At 39.3% G+C, this 16,341-nt stretch overlaps 1 protein-coding gene across 1 annotated transcript; it reads left to right on the top strand.

Moving 5' to 3' along the window:
- The first annotated feature begins 3,556 nt into the window (after positions 1 to 3,556).
- On the top strand, positions 3,557 to 4,154 carry LOC107823526 (secreted RxLR effector protein 161-like). The gene is made up of 2 exons (XM_016650184.2): positions 3,557 to 3,904; positions 4,035 to 4,154. Exons 1-2 carry the CDS (start codon positions 3,557 to 3,559, stop codon positions 4,152 to 4,154), a joined length of 468 nt encoding a protein of 155 aa, XP_016505670.2.
- Positions 4,155 to 16,341: the final 12,187 nt, after the last annotated feature.

Genomic DNA, 16,341 nt, shown 5'->3' with positions numbered 1-16,341 from the left:
TCAAGAGAAAAAATGTCGCTAACAATGTTTTAAAACAAGCTCTTGCTGCATGGGGAGACTCTTCCAACAAATCTAAAGAAAATGATGATCAAGGTGATAGCTCCATGATAGCAGTAGAAAGTGAAGCAGCTGAGTATGACTCAATCTTTGCCCTTATGGCAAAATCTGACAATGATGATGATGAGGTAAACTTCTTAAATGTTCAAAGAAATCTAAAGTCTTATTCTCCGAAAAACTTATGTCTTTAGCAAATATTTTAATTGATGTGAATCATAGTCTTATAAATGATAAAGATGCATTAACTGTGGAATTGGGAGAAGCAAAACAGTAGAGAGATGATCTAGTAGTTATGGTTGTAGACTTAAAGGAAACCATTGAGAGTTTGAAGAAAGAAAAATATGCCTTAACTGAAAAAATTGCAAACATAGGACATGAGAGAGATGATCTAGTGGTTATTGTGGTCAATCTAAAATAGACCATTGAGTGTGTTAAAAAGGAGAAAGAAGTTTTAACTGAAAGGGTTGCTAATATTGAGCGTGAGAAAGATGACCTATTAGTGGTGGTTGTAGACCTAAAAGAAACAATTGAGGAACTAAAAAGGGAAAGTAGGACTAGAAATACTCAAAAAGGAAAGGAAGTTGTAAGTGAAGCACACCTTAGGCTTGAAGATGATTTAAAATCAGTAAAATCTAGTCTGTGTGCAGAGCTTGAGAAAAACAGACAACTTCAAGAAGACCTAGAAAAAGTGAAGAGTGACCTAGAAAAATCACTTAAGTGGACCTAGTCCTCAGATGCAATCACTGCTATGCATACGAATAATGGGGGAAATAGGAAGGGAATCGGGTTTCAAATGGAAAAGACTCCCTACAAACCTTATAGCAAGTACATTACTGCACCTGATAACTGCTCTGCACTCATTGTGGTAACATTAGGTACTTTAGGGAAACCTGTAGGGCCAAATTTCAATCTCAACAAAAAAATAAAGCTTTGCTGGAAAAATAACTACCACTAGGGAACCTGGTCCTTCATATAAAAATGTATAATGCCTTCTTGGACCAAAAGAGCCCTCATTCACCCATTTACTAATTACAAAGGACCCAAACTTGTTTGGGTTCCTAAGTCTAACTCTTGATTTCCTTGTGCAGGGAATAGTGAAAGGGAGCAGTCAACAATGATACATGGATAGCGGTTGCTCGAAGCACATGACTGGAAATACAAATGATTTTCTTTCATTGAAGGCCCGGTTAGGAGGGAGTGTATCCTTTGAAAATGGCAAGAAGGGATATATTTTGGGAGTTGGAAGGATCGGTAAGTCTCTTTCTCACTCAATTGAAAATGTGTACTACGTGAACGAGTTGAAGTACAACTTGCTGAGTGTTTCCCAAATTTGTGATAAGGAAAATAAAGTGGAATTTGTATCCAAGATATGCACAATCACAAATCTAGTGACTGGTAAAGTGGTGTTAGTGGCCAGAAGATACAAAAATATCTATGTTGCTGACTTTGAGTCCTTGCAAAATGGAGATCTCAACTATCTAAGTATTGTTGATGATAATGCGGAGCTATGGTACAGAAAGCTGGGTCATGCAAGTTTTACGTTGCTGAACAAATTGGTCAAGAAGGACTTGGTTCATGGTCTGCCCAAGTCAAGCTTCAAGGATCACAGGATGTGTGATGCATGTATAAAAGGAAAGCAAGCCAAATCCTCTTTCAAGCCCAAAAAGAAAGTTAGTACCTCAAGGCCACTTGATCTCCTCCATATGGATCTATGTAGACCTATGAGGGTTAGAAGTAGAGGAGGAAAGAAGTACATATTTGTTATAGTGGACGACTATTCCAGATTCACTTGGACTCTGTTTCTCAGAACCAAGGATGAAGCCTTTCAAGTGTTTGTGGAATTTGTAAAGAAGATCCATGTGAAGATGAGCCATAATGTAGTATGTATCAGGTTTAACCATGGGACATAATTTGATAATGTCAAATTCAACAAATTCTGTGCTGAAAATGGCATCACCCTCAATTTCGCAGCTCCAAGAACACCTCAATAAAATGGTGTTGTGGAGAGAAAGAACATGACTCTTGAAGACATGGCAAGAACAATGTTGATTGACAGAGGCATTGTAAAAAGTTTCTAAGCAGAAGCTGTCAACACTGCATGTTATTTGGTGAACAAGTGCATGATCAGGTCCCTTCTGAACAAAATTCCATATGAACTGCTGAACGAAAGGAACCCCAAACTGACACATTTAAGAACATTTGGCTGAAAATATTTTGTCCTCAACAATGGCAAGAAGCACTTGGAAAATTCGATGCCAAAAGCGATGAAGGAATCTTTCTGGGCTATTCATAACAAATCTAAACCTACAAAGTATACAACAAAAGAACTAAATGTGTTAAAGAAAGCATACATGCGATATTCAGTGAATCTCATGACTCATGTGGAAAGGATTTGAATGACAAGAATGATCCAGAGGGAGAACAATCAATTGTCCCTGGTGAAGTCATTGATATGGCAAATGGAAAGGATGATATGATGAGCCACATTAAGGAATCAAATGAGGATGGTGCAACCATATCTCCAATTGATGGAGAGGAACCTGGTCTCTCAATTACAATAATTGAAGCTGAGAACAGAGTTGTCGATGTTGTCCAAGGCACCCCACATGCTGAAATAAGAAGAAGCCAAGGTTCACAGTCTGAAATACATGGATCCTCTAACAATAAGACTCAGACGTCTAACTGGAAGCATAAAACTTCACACCCTCTTGAAAACATAATCACTCCTCTTGATTCAGGAATACAAACCAGATCAAAGACAAGAAACTCACTTTCCTTCTCAACCTTTCTCTCTCAAATAGAGCCCAAAAATATCAAGGAAGTATTGAAAGGTGCATACTGGATTACAGCTATGCAAGAAGAGCTCCATCAATTTGAGAGGAACAGTGTGTGACACCTGGTTCTACGACTTGCTGATTGAACTGTTATAGGAACCAGGTGGGTATTCAGAAACAAACTTGATGAGTTTGGAAACACAATAAGGAACAAGGCAAGGCTAGTAGTCCAAGGCTACATTCAAGAAGAAGAGATTGACTATGATGAAACGTTTGCTCTAGTTGCTCAAATGGAGGCCATCAGAATTCTCGTTGCCTTTGCATCTCATATGGAATTCAAATTGTTCCAAATGGATGTCAAAAGTGCATTTCTGAATGGTTTTCTAAAATAAGAGGTCTTCATCAAGCAACCACCTGGATTTGAGAATCAAGAGCATCCTGAGCATGTCTTTAAACTTGACAAGGCTCTGTATGGGCAAAACCAAGCTCCTTACACTTGAAACGAGGAAGGAACTGCTCATTGTGCAAATCTATGTTGATGACATTATTTTTGGGGCAACAAATGATTTTCTGTGTGAGAATTTGCAAAACTCATGGGGAGTGAGTTTGAAATGAGCATGATAGGTGAACTGAACTTTTTCTTGCATTTACAAGTGAAGCAAACTCTCAAGGGGACAATGATAATTCAATAGAAGTACATCAAGAAGCTGCTCAAAAGATTTGACATGGAAGGATCAAAAATCATTGATACTCCTATTGCCACAGCTACTCGTCTGGACATGGTTGAACCTGGTTCCTCTATGGATGAGACCATGTATAGAGGTATCATAGGATCACTCCTGTATTTCACAGTAAGCATACCAAATATTGTTTTTAGTGTGGGTCTTTGTGCTAGGTTTCAATCTAATCCAAAGGAATCTCATTTGAAGACAGTCAAGAGAATCCTGAGATATCTCAAAGGGACACAGGACTTGGTTCTCTACTATCCCTTAGGAGACAATTTTGATTTAATTGGGTATGTAGATTCTGACTACACTGGGTATCTAGTGGATAGGAAAAGCACTTCTGGCATGGCACATTTTCAGGGTTCATATCTGATTTTATGGGGGTACAAGAAAACAAAACTCAGTGGCCCTCTCAACTGCAGAAGCTGAATATTTGGTTGTTGCATCTTGCTGTGCTCAACTGTTATGAATTAAACAGCAGCTGGAAGATTTTGGTGTGTTCTCTGAGTGCATGCCCTTACTATGTGATAATACCAGTGCTCTTAACATGGCCAAGAATCCAGTTCAACATAAGAGAGCAAAGTACATTGACGTGTGACATCACTTTCTCAGTAATAATGTTGAAAAGGGGCTTATTTATATGAAATTCTATAGCACACAAGATCAAATTGCAGACATATTTACGAAAGCACTAAACAGAGAGCACTTTGAACGAAATCGCTTGTCTCTAGGGTTGATATAATCAAGCTGAGGACCTGGTCCCTTGATGATTGGCTACAAAATAGATGTACAAGTAAAATAGATAAAAAGTGTTTTCTGGCCCAATATACCTAATCTATATACCATTATAGGTAGACACGTATGACGATTACAGAGCAAAGAAGCAGCTAAAGCATTGTACGTTTGTCAAAGAATGAGGCTAACATTTGCAAAAACTATCGAGGAACCTGGTTCCCTCGACACAGGTTAGTAGTTCCTTTATACTCTCATGCACAACTTTTAAACGACTGAAACGGTTCCACGTCATCAACTGTCAATTTTTTTTATTTCTGGCTGTGTGAACCCAAATGTCTCGCCTCTTTATGAACCGACTCGTCTATCCAAATTGCCACTCACTCCTAATTGGTCCCTTACCCCTATTAAATAACCCCTATCAGTCACTTTCACATCTATCCATATCAAAGTATCCAAAATTCCTCTTATCCCTTCTTTAAACCAAACACCTTCTTCTTCAACTCAATAAACTCCACCATGACTGAAGATCAAGAAGCCCAAAGTTCTCCAGTCATTGTCCCCACTATGTCTTCACCCATTGAAACATCAGTGTTAGAGCCAACACTCCCCACTCCGACTAATCCAAACCCTAAATCAGAGTCACAACCACCCACTTCTCTGACCCAGTCAAGTACTAGTTCTCATCGGTGTCGCAAAACTTCTACTCCCAAGAAGTTTGTGGATGTGACCTCTCATTCTGCCTTGCCTAAAGCAATGGTCGAACAAGATACTGTAGAGAGAGAGAAGAAAATCCAGAAGTTACTAGTCTGCTTGTGCAAGAAAGCTCTGCTCTTGAGGGGGAACAAAATGTTGGTCATAGCCCTACTAAATCAACAATGATGGCCCCTGGCCTTGATTCTACATGTAATACTCTTCCTACTTTGAGTTTACCATGGGGGTACAAGAACAAGAAGCCATAGAAAACATGTTGTCTATAGCTGTTGAGGGAAGTATAATTGGGGGTGGTGAAGATGTGTCTGAGTCTTAGGGGGAAGAAAATAGTACATTAGTGGAGAGTAGGGAACTGGTGCGTGTTGAAACATTAGCACCAGACAGTACTACTGGAGCACCTACTAAGGGACCTGATCCCTCCACCCAAGAGGAGCTAACCCCTGGTTCCTCTCAATCACCCCAGGTCAGTATTGATTCTGCTCCCTCTTCTCACTTTTATGCTAAGCCTTTATCCATAGTTATCCTTGAGATGTGATCCTTGTCTGAGGAGGAAAAGGAGGATAGTAAAGAAGAAGATTATGATAATGTGGCTTTAGCGAGCTTTATCAGTGTTAGGAGTAGAAAGGCACCTCCCCAGGGGCCAACGTCTAAAAGACCCATCACGAGGTTGCAAAAGAAGGAAGAATTTGAGTCTGTTTTAAGGAAATGTAAAAAGGAAAAAAAGAAGAAGAGGAGACTGGTGAAAGATGGAAAGGTTGTTAATGAAAAGGTTGTGCCTCTTGCACAAGTTGTGAATGCTAATGATGATGTCGAAGAGGAACCCTATTCCTTGGTTCGTAAGTCCTCAAAGAACCTTACTATTCCAAAGACCAAAAGGGAGTCCTCTATGGTTAGAAAGGAATTGAGAAGGATGAGGGTGAAAAATTTGTTGAGAAAGAGAGTGAGATGGGTGTGAGCAATATCGAGGGTGAAAAATCTAGTTGAAAAGTCTGGTAAGCGTCTGGTTAGGAAGTCTGTTGATGAAGTGTCATCTGCTGAGAAAGGAAAGAGTGCACGAAATCAGTAAAAAGGAAGGTTGGTACTAGTGAGGAACCTAGTTCCTCAAAAAAGGTCAAGGTTGATGCAACCCAAGGTCCCGAGAAGGAAATATTGAAAAATCAAAAGGTGTTGTGGGGCCGTATATTTTCCCCTAATACTCTATTTGGCTGGCATGCATCAATTGGTGGAAATTTGTGAATTTCAATAGTGGACACACTTGCTCACAGGTGACAGTCCCAAAGTGTATGAGGAAGAAGTGCGGCATTTTTATGCCAACTTATTTATAGTTGAAGATGATCACATTTGTATGATGGTGAACGGTGTTGATTTTGTGATGGACTCTGATGTGCTGAGAACTATTTTGGGTGTGCTCACTGAGGATTTGTCTTCTATTCAAGGAACATGCACTTCGAACTTTAGAAATTCTATCTTGAAGGATGTGGAAGTTCAACACGGGGAACGAGTACAAAAGAAGGCCCTCCTTCCAGTGTACCAATTATTGTTTGAAATGGTGAACAAGGTCTTGCTCCCTCGTTCTAAGAGAAGGTCCATTACATATCAAGCGGACCTGGTTCTCATGGAAGCACTGGATGGCTACACAACTATCAACCTGCCTGCCATCATGATAGAACACATGCACAAGGTAACAGATTTCAAAGATGGTAATCATGGGCTGCCTTACGGGTTCTTTCTTACTAAGGTGTTTGACTTCTTCAAAGTCCCTTTAGGACAAGATAAAGTGGGTACCTGTAAGCAAACCTTTTCCAAGACTACCATCGAGGAATGTGAATGCATTGAAAAGGTTGGAGGGGTTGGCAGCACTTCTACTATCTCCCAGTTGATCAACGCTCAAAACAGTACCACTGCCGAGATAAGTAAGCTGAAGGCAAGGAATACCATTCTTGAGGGTCAGCTAAGTCAGCTTCAGGAGGCACCTGGTTCTAACAGCTCTCAAAGCACAAAGGTTGCCTGTCTGACCAAGGAAAATGTCGACCTCAGGAAACAGGTTCAGGACCTAAAGGAGAGACTGCTCAATGAGCAAGTGTCTGTTAATGCTCGAATGGACATCCTTCTTCAAACTCTTGCCTCTTCATCTGGGCCTTCCCCTACTAGTGATCCTTAAACAATGTCCTCTTCCCAAGTGTCAAGTTCTTAGTATCTATCTTCTAGGTCTGATGATGTTTTATAATTGGTAATTTTGTTTTTGCTGTTTTTATTTTGTGGATGTGTTTGGAAACATGGAACTTCTCCCTGCTTAACTATCCAAAATTAATGAAATTTTCATCCTTTTGCTATGTTTTAGTCATGATTATGTGCACACATATGGTATGAGTTAACTAAAGCTAGACTTCTTTTTTCTTAAGGCTTGCTACTGATCTTTTTATGACGCTAAAAGGGGAAATAATTAAAGGGAAACAGGATAGGGAACAGATTCCGGGGGAATACTGGAAATGCGAATGTCATTCTTGTTCTTAGGGGGAACTTGAATTATAAGTTTGTCATCATCAAAATGGGGAAATTAATAGGTTATATGTGTATCCCTATTATGTTTTAATGATCTAACAAACCTACTAATAAGAACCAGATAAGGAACCTAATACACATCCTTAAGAACTTAAGATCAACAAGTCTCCAGTTTGGGACACGATTCAACTCTTCAGAGTCAAAGAAATAGCAGAGGGAACAGATAGCTACCAGTTCCCATGGTGACTGTACAAGTCAACCCTCCCAGCTATATAATTGCTACCTGCATATGCAACAGTGCAAGAACAATGCAAAAGTCAACTTTATGGGGAATTCCCTTTACCTAAGTTGCTTGCATCATTCAAGTGATGTCACAAATGAATTATTATCATCAAACAAAGGTAAAACAAAACATTTGCACATTCAAGAATTGATCAAGCATTCTTTCAAATCATCCATCAATATTGCAAGTGACTCTCAAAGGTATCAAGAACAAAAAACAACATAACAACGGACCAGTTCCCGACATCGAGTTATTACACGTCCTTAGTTGTGTTGTACCTTTGTTAAAGCACTCTACTTGTAATTCCCACTTAGCTTAGTTAGAAGCATTGTGTAGGAAATCTTTGTAAAACATAAACCCTTATGTTTGTGTCTTGGCTAGAGTTAGTCGAGTTGTAAAGTCTTTATAATAGAGTTATTACAAAGTGTCTTGTAATAGTATTATTACAAGTTAGTGATGGATTAAGAGGTTAATTTCTAGGTTACAATAGTTTGTAATCTAAAGTTTGCTCAGTAGCGAAGTTGAAATCCTTCAAGGGTAGGTCATGGTTTTTGATCCCGTGAGTTGGGAGTTTTTCACGTAAAACTCCATAGTGTCATTTACTTACTGCAGTGTGCGTGTGTTTTATGAAAACTAATAAAGAATCTGGTTCTCTATATAGTTTGGTAGACACTTAATTTCTATCACTTACAATGTTAGGATTTCTTTTTATCGTTTTGACGTGCCAAACAAGTTTTTGTTTAGGAATTTTTGTACGATTGTGTTTTTTCTATATTTTTCTTCTCCATACATATCCCATAGGATGTTCACATTAAATCTTGTAATAAACTTAGCTCTCATAGTCATAAATTATAAAAATTACTTAGTCATGAGTAAATAATAATAAATTTATATTTGTTTATCATGAAAATGGTAATAATAATTAAATTTGTTCATGGGACTCTAAAAATACGTGATCTATTTTTATGCCAGTTTGTTAAGCAGTTGACGCTAAGTATATGAGATTTAGAGACGAAATAAAGTTAGGGAGAGAGATATAATCAAACTGTTAGGCCAACTATTCGGGGCCTCGAGCCTGTCGATTTGGGGCCTCAAGGTCGATTCCAGGGCTCAGGCTCGAGCTATCGTGGGTGATCGGGGTAGGGCTACCAGTTATGAAATAAACAACAAGAGCTCTTTATATCCAATGATAAGAAATAAATGATGAACAAATATGAAGATAATAAATGAAAGCATAATATCAAGAGAGTGTATGAGAAAGCAAAGAGAATGTTCTTCTATATTTCTTATGGAGCAGCTGGAGCAACAGGAGAAACAGGGTGTTACAAAGTGTCAAGGACCCCCCTTATATAGGAGGGGAAACCCCAACATAGTACAAAAGCACTAATTACAAAAGTAGGGGGATGGGACAACTAGATGGCACCAGGTTCTGCCAGTACTAGCTGCATGTCTAGGGAGCTCTCCAGTCCCATCAGGACCCGCTACCAACATTGCCATTAGACTGGGAATCAACGAACCTCGAGGGAGGGAGCTCGACCATAGCCTCACATCCTCGAGGTCTTGAGATGATCCCCTGAAATGCCTTAATGACGAGAAATTGGACCCTCCAATTTTGCCATATACAGATAGTCTCCGTGTTTCCTAAAACGATTTGATATGAAACGATTTTGAGCCTCCTTTCCGAGGACATCATTATCATGACGTCAACCTATCAGAGCATTAAATTCCATGTCCCAAAAAACTATGTAAGAGTCGCTATCAAACGTGACTATCAAGAGATTCACGAATCGCTATTGACTCGTCCCTTCCGCTGCCCATGTGGTTCCTATAAATACATCAACCTTTTGATAATCCTTATTTTCCCAACATCTTCAAATTCACGAATCCAGACCCATCTCCCTTTACATTCTTCCTTTTCACTTTCATAGAGAGAATTTTACCATCGCAATGGCCAGAACTTCCAAGACGATTCCTCGGCGGAACAAAGTCGCCTCTTCATCTCGATCGTCTAAGGAGAAAACAAAAGTGATACCCACTCTGGGACAATGTACTCCCCCCAATCTTGACATGTCAAAAGATTATACCATCGATAAACCCATTGCTACACCAGGCCGGTACGAACACGTGTCTCGGTACGTCAGTGTTGTGACCGATGCAGGGACGGTAAAAAGGACTGCCTGTGGAAAAAGGCGGTAGAGGTGGAGATTCCCGGCTCTGATGAGAACATAACAAATTACAAAGACAATTTTCTCAATGTATATACTTATCCCTTTACTTTGAGTCCGGCTGAGCCTTTTGGATCCCCTCCCCCAGAGATAGACCCAGTCATCCTCGGCTTTTGTGATAAATATCAGGTGATGCTCGGTCAAATTTATCCCTCTTTTTGGAGGATAGTCTTGATGTTTCATTATTTCACCGACCAGGTTGGGGGCGAGACCTTTACCCTGAATCACTTGATCAGGATGTACAGCCCCCGGTTCTATCAAGGCTTGATTAGGCTTCATCATTGATCCAAGAAGTTATTTTTTCTTGAGCACCGACGAGGAGAAAGATCGGGGATGGATGAGTAGGTTCATCCGGGTTAAAACCTCGGACATCATTCCAGCCAGGAAGATGCCTTTCTCGGAGAGGTGGAACATGCAGCGTAAGCGCTTTTCCCTTCAGAAATGTTTTGCGATCTTCTTTCCTTTCTTCCAAAATTATAACCTCTTTTTGTTTTCTGTAGCTGCCGCTTGGTATCCTAAAGCGGTCTTGGATCTGCCGGGGTGAATTGAGCGGTGTGAGCACGTGATTTTTGCTCTACGAGAACTACTCCCAAAAATTCAAAATAAAATGGTTGTGTGTTGTTTGTGATTTATTTGTATTTTTGTCTGTGCATGTTTATTTCTACTTTAATTAAGAAAAATACAAAAATATGTGTTGCATGTGCATTTAGGATTTAATTTTACAATTAGGAATTAATTAAACAATATTTGGATTTGCAAGAATGAAAATCACAAAAATATGTACTTTGCATTTTTTGGCGTTTAATGTCAAATTGTGTGGTTTTATTTTAATTGGTATTTAATTGTGTGTGATGATTGTTATCAGGAATTAATTGGTATTTTTAATTTGGTTTATAATTTAAGTTAGGATTTTAGTTTTGAAAAATAAATTTAAAAAGGGAAATAAAAGAAAAGAGGAAAAATGAAAAAAGAAGGAAAACAAATCGACCAGGCCCAAAAAAAACCCAGCCCAATTCGATACCCTTGTACATGGTCCAGTCGATCTAGCAAAACGACCGCTCAAACGGCGTCGTTTCTGTCACGCTCAATCTGGACCATTGATCTCACTTGATCAAAGGTCCAGATCACCCCTCCCTTAACCCGTTCGTGACCTGTTCTCTATACCCGGTTTAACTCGACCCCATCACTAAACCAAACGACACCGTATTTGGTAAGCTCCCTGATCCTAGCCGTTAATCTTAATTGATCTAACGGCCCGGACTAAATCTCCCACATAGTATATATTCCTAAGTCCTACCCAGCCCCCCCAAACCAAACCCCACCCTCCCTCGTCTCTAACAGCTTAGAGATGAGCTCGTCTCTCACTGCCTAACTCCGCCGCCCTCCGCTCGCCGGAAATCGCCCATGGCGGCGGACGGTGGCCAAACGACCCCAGCTTCACACCATAGAACCCCCTCACCCTCCTCTTTCCGAATCCCCACTCCATCGCCTTCGAATCATTCCCGAGTTCTTCGAATCTTAGATCGAAGAACTGACCCCTAACCCTAGTTCAACCAAATGCCTCCAGCTTCACACCACAGCTCCGCCCTGACCTCTTCTCTCCAAATCCACCCTCCCCTTCCTCCGAATCTAGTCCCAGTCACTCGAATATCGATTTTGAGCCAAGAACTCTAGCGTCGCCACAAGATCCCCTGGTGGTGGCGCCAAACCTAAGCCATCCCAAACCTACACCCATTGGCCACTAGACCCCCCTCGTCCCAAATCTCATGTTAGTCTTGCTCAAATCAAGCCGGAACTGGACGAATCCTAAATCGACTTAATGAGCCCTAGAAGAACAAAACCTAGGAATCGATCCAAAAGAAAATTGAGGTCGTGGTCGATCTTAGTCGTGTGTTCTCAATCGAGAACACTCGATTAAGATCTGTTTCGGCTTCAAACCTCAAGTCGAAGTTTCTATTGGAACATATTGGATTTTAGCCTGTAGTTTCTGAGGTATTCCTTCTCGTTTCTCTTATTTTTCTTGTTGTTGATATTTTTTTATCTGATTAAGTTCTGTTTTAGTTTGTCACTTCTGTCAATTAATTCTCCTCCTCTTTCGGACCTTTTTCTGGTCCAGTTTTTCTCATTTTGGTCAATCGGCATATGTTGAATCAATTAAATGGTCTCATCGATTGGTCCGTTCATGTCTATAGTTTAGTTGTTCTCTTCAAGTTATTGGATGTTGTTTTATCTCCTGACCTTTGTATTCTCAGCCTCAGGGCTCATAGCTAGTATACTTGTTGTTCCAGCATTTTGTTCGATGTTAATTTAGAGTTATATGTGTTCCCAATGTAGATAGCTTATTCTCATGCATCTGTGTGAATCAATTTTTGACCTTAATAGTCCAGTCTAACTATTGTCCTGAATCATTGGATCCCCATATTGGTTGAAATGCTGTTGGATTTGATTTGAGTTCAATTGATGATTGAGTTTAGTGATTCGAATCTACTTGTTTGTTCTGTTAAGTTTGTTCTGATATGAATCTGACCTTGTTGAATTATCCTAATGTTGTTGATTGGGAGTTAGTTTCATGTATCTAATTAGTTAATTGATAGGCCTAAATTGGTTATAGCTGCAGTCATAGGGTTTTCAGGGGTATTTTGGGGGTTTAAAAGTTTGGCAAATGGTCTTGCTAAGTGGGCTGTCAGTAAAATACTTAATTAACCATTAATCTAATGTGTTAGTGGGGAACAAAACATAATGGTATGGGGAGGCTTAAAAGGAATTGATTAAAATACGTTGCCCATACCTGCTTGAATTTTAAATAAAGAAAAGACAAGGGTTAATGGAGAACAAAACATACTCTAGTGGAGTTCTAAAGAATATCATGAGCAAAATTAGTTTCTTAATTTCTGCCTGAGTGCTCTTACGAGCTGGCAGGGTCAGTGTTTGGGTATAAATGGAGGGACTTAGGACAGAGTTAGGAAAAAAGATCTAAAAAAGGGAGAGTAAATATTGAAAAAGAAAAAAAAAAGAGCAATCTGTAAGGGGCAGACCTTAGAGGAGAAGAGCAATCTGAAAAGAGAGAGTAAAAGATAAAGGAAGAGAAACAGACAAGAAAAAATATATTATCATTCCATTGAGGAAGTTTTCTGATTCTAGTTCATCTAGGATTAAAATAGCTTAAGTTTTCTTGGTATTGTTGAGTAACTGAAGCTTGAAAGGTACAAGAATATGGTTTCAAGTTGAATCTGGTTTGTTCGACTGAGTTGATTGGTTATCTGCTTGGGTTTATTGATTGCTAGGGTTGATTCTTGGATTCTCTGGTGTCATTTGTTTTCTGAAAATTCTCCTATTGTCGTTGTTAAACCCTGCTAGATTGGCCATTTGCTGCTGCTGTTGTTGTTTGACTGACCCCCTCATTTTTGGTTTATACTTCAACTTCCAGGTACACGACTCGAGACTCTATGGTTGTAGCTTCACATGATTGAAACATAAAATCAATGAAGATTGACCAAATGTCTTCTGTTGTTTTTTTTTTAAATTGATTCGTTGTTTGTGATTTGAACTTGGACTCTAGTTCAATTGTGTGGAACAAAAATTAGTTTGTAATCATATGAACCAGATTCGAACATCGCTGTTGTATAATTTGAACTGCAATTGGATTGTGTTAACTATCATTTGGTATAGACTGTTAAGTAGTATGAGAACTTGTGTTCCTTATTAACTGGGGATTTTCATGTTCGATAGTTGTTATTTTGAAAGTTTTTTTGTGATCCGTTTATTGTGCAGTAGATGTTAGTTGCATTTTGAGGACTGAAATAGGGATTGCTGTAGTTAAGGTAGTTGTACTGGGCTGCACCAATTGAGTGAACTATTTGAATTGGTCATAGGTAATCTAGTTGTTAATATGAATACAGGTTGATGCACATTCACCTAAAGCCAAAGCTTGAAGTAGTATTTTCAAATTAGTACAAGAATGTTAGTAAACATCAGAATGTGAGCGTCTATTGGATTTATCCATTAAACCTGATAAGTTTCACTTAGTTATTAGGATGTTAATCTGATCAGCAACATATGAATAATGCATCAGAATAATTGTTAACTGGTCATTTGCTCAATTTGAACTATCATGTTTGGCTTAATCACGTGGGCTTAACCATTCCTTTTCCCCCAAGAGGTGTAATCTCCCGATTGATAAATGTGCAGCCCAGGTTTCATTTTATGACCGTATGCACTTGGACTTGGGCTGAGATATACGGATGGCCAGTTTTGAAGCCCGATGTTTGGCTTTGGTACATCATCACTAATTAGTCTGCTCCAACCCCGAAAGAAATCGATTAGGACCTGTACTTGTTTATTTATTAGAGATCAACAAAAATAGAAATCATAGTTATCTTAGGATTTTCCCTTTAAAATAAATAATAGATGAGATGAGCCTCACCAAATAGACGCATAAATTGAGGGGCCCTCAATAAATGGTTAAAATGAAACATTTAGAATTCGGGATGTGCCGTTTACTGAATTTCACGGCCCTCCCCAAAGATAATAATGCGCTAGTCATTCTAGACGCGCTTTTAATAATTTACTTTCTTAAACTCGGGTGCACATTTATGTGAACCAAATCCAAATCTCAATAGAGTTGAAATGTGTCAATAACCACAGGTGCATTGATGTGACGTGGTTCGAGATGTACTTTCAAAACGTTGCAATTCTCGTTAAAAATAATAATAATAAAAGCGGTAAAAAGTTAAAATTTGCACATAGGTTCAACATGTATTAAAATCAGATAAATAAGTCGAATATGACAGTTGAGCGACCGTGCTAGAACCACGGAACTCGGGAATACCTAACACCTTCTCCCGGGTTAACAGAATTCCCAACTCGGATTTCTGGTTCGCGGACTGTAATACAGAGTCAATCTTTTCCTCGATTCGGGATTCAACTGGTGACTTGGGATACCATAAATCTCCCAAGTGGCGACTCTGAATCTTTAAATAAAATCCCGTTTCGATTGTCCTTTAATTGGAAAAACTCCCTTACGCCCCTACGGGTGCAAGTAAAAAGGAGGTGTGACAGCTCTGGCGACTCTACTGGGGATAACGCCCAAAATCTCTAGTTCAGGGTTCAGAATTCGAGCTCTAAATCATTATTATAATTGGCTTGTTTTATCTGATTTTTTACATGTTTGGGCCTAATGTGCTAAATGCTGCTTTTACCGCTTTGATATTATCTGAACTGTATATAAACTGCTACAAAACCCTTCTCTTCTCACCTTTGGGGATGTGCTTGCTGGTCGAGACTCCCTATTCTGTTAGTGTCATACCTTGAAATAAGAAAGAGGTTCGGACAAGTTACTAAGCCGGATGGCCTTTTGGTTCCCGGTACGTAGCCCCCTCTTCGACTCGAGTTGTCCGCTCGGGTACACAATCTAGAACAAATACCCAGGTTATGAACCTAGAATAACTCAGCTTCATGCCGGATCCCTAGTAGGAACGTTTGTTTGCATCACGTGCATTTGACTTTGGAGGCTCAACACAGGGGTTGGGTCTGTCTAGGACAGGTGTACCAAAAATGAAAAAGACCATCCTGATGCATCTTACTTGCTATTTGTGCATTTATTTTCTTCGGACTTGCATGTTGACCAACTTTTGAATATTTTGAGAGAAATAACAATATGAGGGTTAAAGAGAGTTAATCGCCTGTTTTTAAAAAAACCAATGTCCAAATAGTGTCGAAACTCTGCCGAATTTTTGAGAAAATGAAAAAAAAAAAAAAAAGTAAAAAAAAACAAAAATATAGTTTTATTTGCCAATAAAAAGAGTCTAGTTTTCAAAAGAAGTTTGTTTTATCGGCCCGAACTACGCCAGTTTGATTCTCACATGGTGTGAGATACGTAGGCAACCCCCATCAGGTCCAACTTCACTTTTTGCGAAATTAGCCAAAAGAACAAAAATTTTATTTGAAAATAATTAGGGTGATGCCATTCTTGCTAGAAATAGCCAAACGTCCCTAAAAGGGCGCCGGAAGGCTATTTTTGCAAGAACGGCTGCCTGTGGTCATTTTTTAGGCTTCCACCAGTTAGCCGACACAGCCTTAAAATCTTCAACCCCGAGTTGCTAAAAGGCCGTATTGGCAAAACCGGGCTTTATATTAAATGAAAAAAGAAGAAGAGAAAAGTGTCCATGTTATCTTTGAGTTAATTGAATCGTAATTTTTGCTTAACCACCCTAATAAATGTGCAGAATGAGCACAAGTCAGAATTTACACGTAACAATTATGAACAAGATCCCTTTGGAGTTGCACATGTGGTGGGATGACTTGGGCGAATCAGGGCGCGACACAGTCAA

Source organism: Nicotiana tabacum, chromosome 16 (genome assembly GCF_000715075.1).
Source record: "Nicotiana tabacum cultivar K326 chromosome 16, ASM71507v2, whole genome shotgun sequence".
Lineage (NCBI taxonomy): Eukaryota > Viridiplantae > Streptophyta > Magnoliopsida > Solanales > Solanaceae > Nicotiana > Nicotiana tabacum.
The sequence above is the reverse complement of the archived record's forward strand: the minus strand, read 5'-3'. Positions and strand labels throughout refer to the sequence as shown.